Source organism: Brassica oleracea, unplaced genomic scaffold (genome assembly GCF_000695525.1).
Source record: "Brassica oleracea var. oleracea cultivar TO1000 unplaced genomic scaffold, BOL UnpScaffold01555, whole genome shotgun sequence".
Classification (NCBI taxonomy): domain Eukaryota; kingdom Viridiplantae; phylum Streptophyta; class Magnoliopsida; order Brassicales; family Brassicaceae; genus Brassica; species Brassica oleracea.
In genome coordinates, this window is record NW_013618089.1 from 456 (window position 1) to 1,981 (window position 1,526).

At 42.3% G+C, this 1,526-nt stretch overlaps 1 protein-coding gene across 1 annotated transcript; it reads left to right on the top strand.

Annotated features, from left to right (window-relative positions):
* Positions 1–305: 305 nt before the first annotated feature.
* LOC106321402 (lipoxygenase 2, chloroplastic-like) lies at positions 306–1,523 on the top strand (the record flags this gene model as incomplete). The annotated part of the gene is made up of 2 exons (XM_013759679.1): positions 306–583; positions 881–1,523. Coding segments are annotated over exons 1-2 (891 nt in total), but the record flags the coding sequence as incomplete, so codon positions are not given.
* Positions 1,524–1,526: the final 3 nt, after the last annotated feature.

Below are 1,526 nucleotides of genomic sequence, written 5' to 3' on the forward strand. Positions count from 1 at the left end.
TTTCAAAACATTGCCGCAGCCGCTGACGCAGGTAGCTGCGGCAACCAAACGAACAACACTAATGGAGGCAGGTATTCACGCCAGGATATGATGCTACCTCCTGCGGGCTATGGAGTCTTGGTAAGACTCACGCTATTACTCATGACACTGGTTATCACCAGCTTATTTCCCACGGGTATTGAACGAACTTGATCCTCTCGTATATATATGGTTATACACATTAGACGTATGTCGGTATGTGTTATTTTTTTTTAAAAAAAAATTTCGAAGATTCTGCGTATGTGTTATTGCTGTTAAAAGATGGAAAATTTTACAGGCTGAGGACTCACTGCTGTATGGAGCCATACATTATAGCGGCAAACAGACAACTAAGTGCCATGCATCCTATCTATAGGCTTTTGCATCCCCACTTCCGCTACACGATGGAGATCAACGCTCGTGGACGCCAAAGTCTCGTCAACGCAGGTGGAATCATTGAGTCTTGTTTCTGGCCCGGAAAGTATTCATTAGAGCTAAGTTCAGATGTCTATGACAAACTATGGAGGTTCGACAGGGAAGGCTTACCTGCAGACCTAATCAGCAGGTACATAGTTCCTAATTAAGACTATACTTATTTCTTTGTAAGTATTAATTTAAGTGTTCTAAAACTTGGCTCCAAGGCGTCCGCCCATTCGGATCTAAATGAAATGATTTTTCTACACGATCTAAATGAAATGATTTTTCTACACCTATTTTTTTAAATAAGCATTCAAAAAATCGGTCTAAACACAAGCAATAATCTCATACAAAACGCATAATATGCGCATAATGATTTATTGAACATCGATTTATACTAATTATGCTAACAACTTTTTACATTTAAAATTTTGTGATATCAAAGGGGTCTGGCTGTGGAAGATGAGACGGCTGAACATGGGGTTCGCTTGACGATACCAGATTACCCATTTGCGACTGACGGTCTGATGCTGTGGGATGCACTTAAGGAATGGGTAACAGACTATGTGAATCACTATTATCCAAATGCGGAACAGGTCAAGTTGGATGAGGAACTCCAAGGATGGTGGAGTGAAGTGAGGAACATAGGGCATGGAGACAAGAAAAATGAACCATGGTGGCCTGTCCTCAAAACACAAGATGACTTGATTGAAGTGGTGACTACGATTGCTTGGGTGGCTTCAGGTCACCATGCAGCTGTAAACTTTGGACAGTACGGATATGGTGGATACTTTCCCAACCGACCAACCACATCAAGGATAAAAATGCCAGTGGAAGAACCGACAGAGGAAGAGCTAAAAGAGTTCTATGAGGATCCAGAGAAGACCATGCTTAAGACATTCCCGTCGAAGAAGCAGGCGACGAAATTGATGTTGACTTTGGATCTTCTATCGACACATTCACCAGATGAAGAATACCTAGGAGAAAACGCAGAAGCGTCTTGGGCCCACGAACCTGTCATCTATGCTGCATATGAACGTTTCAAAGGCAAGCTCCAATACCTAGAAGGAGTGATAGATGAGAGGAACGTG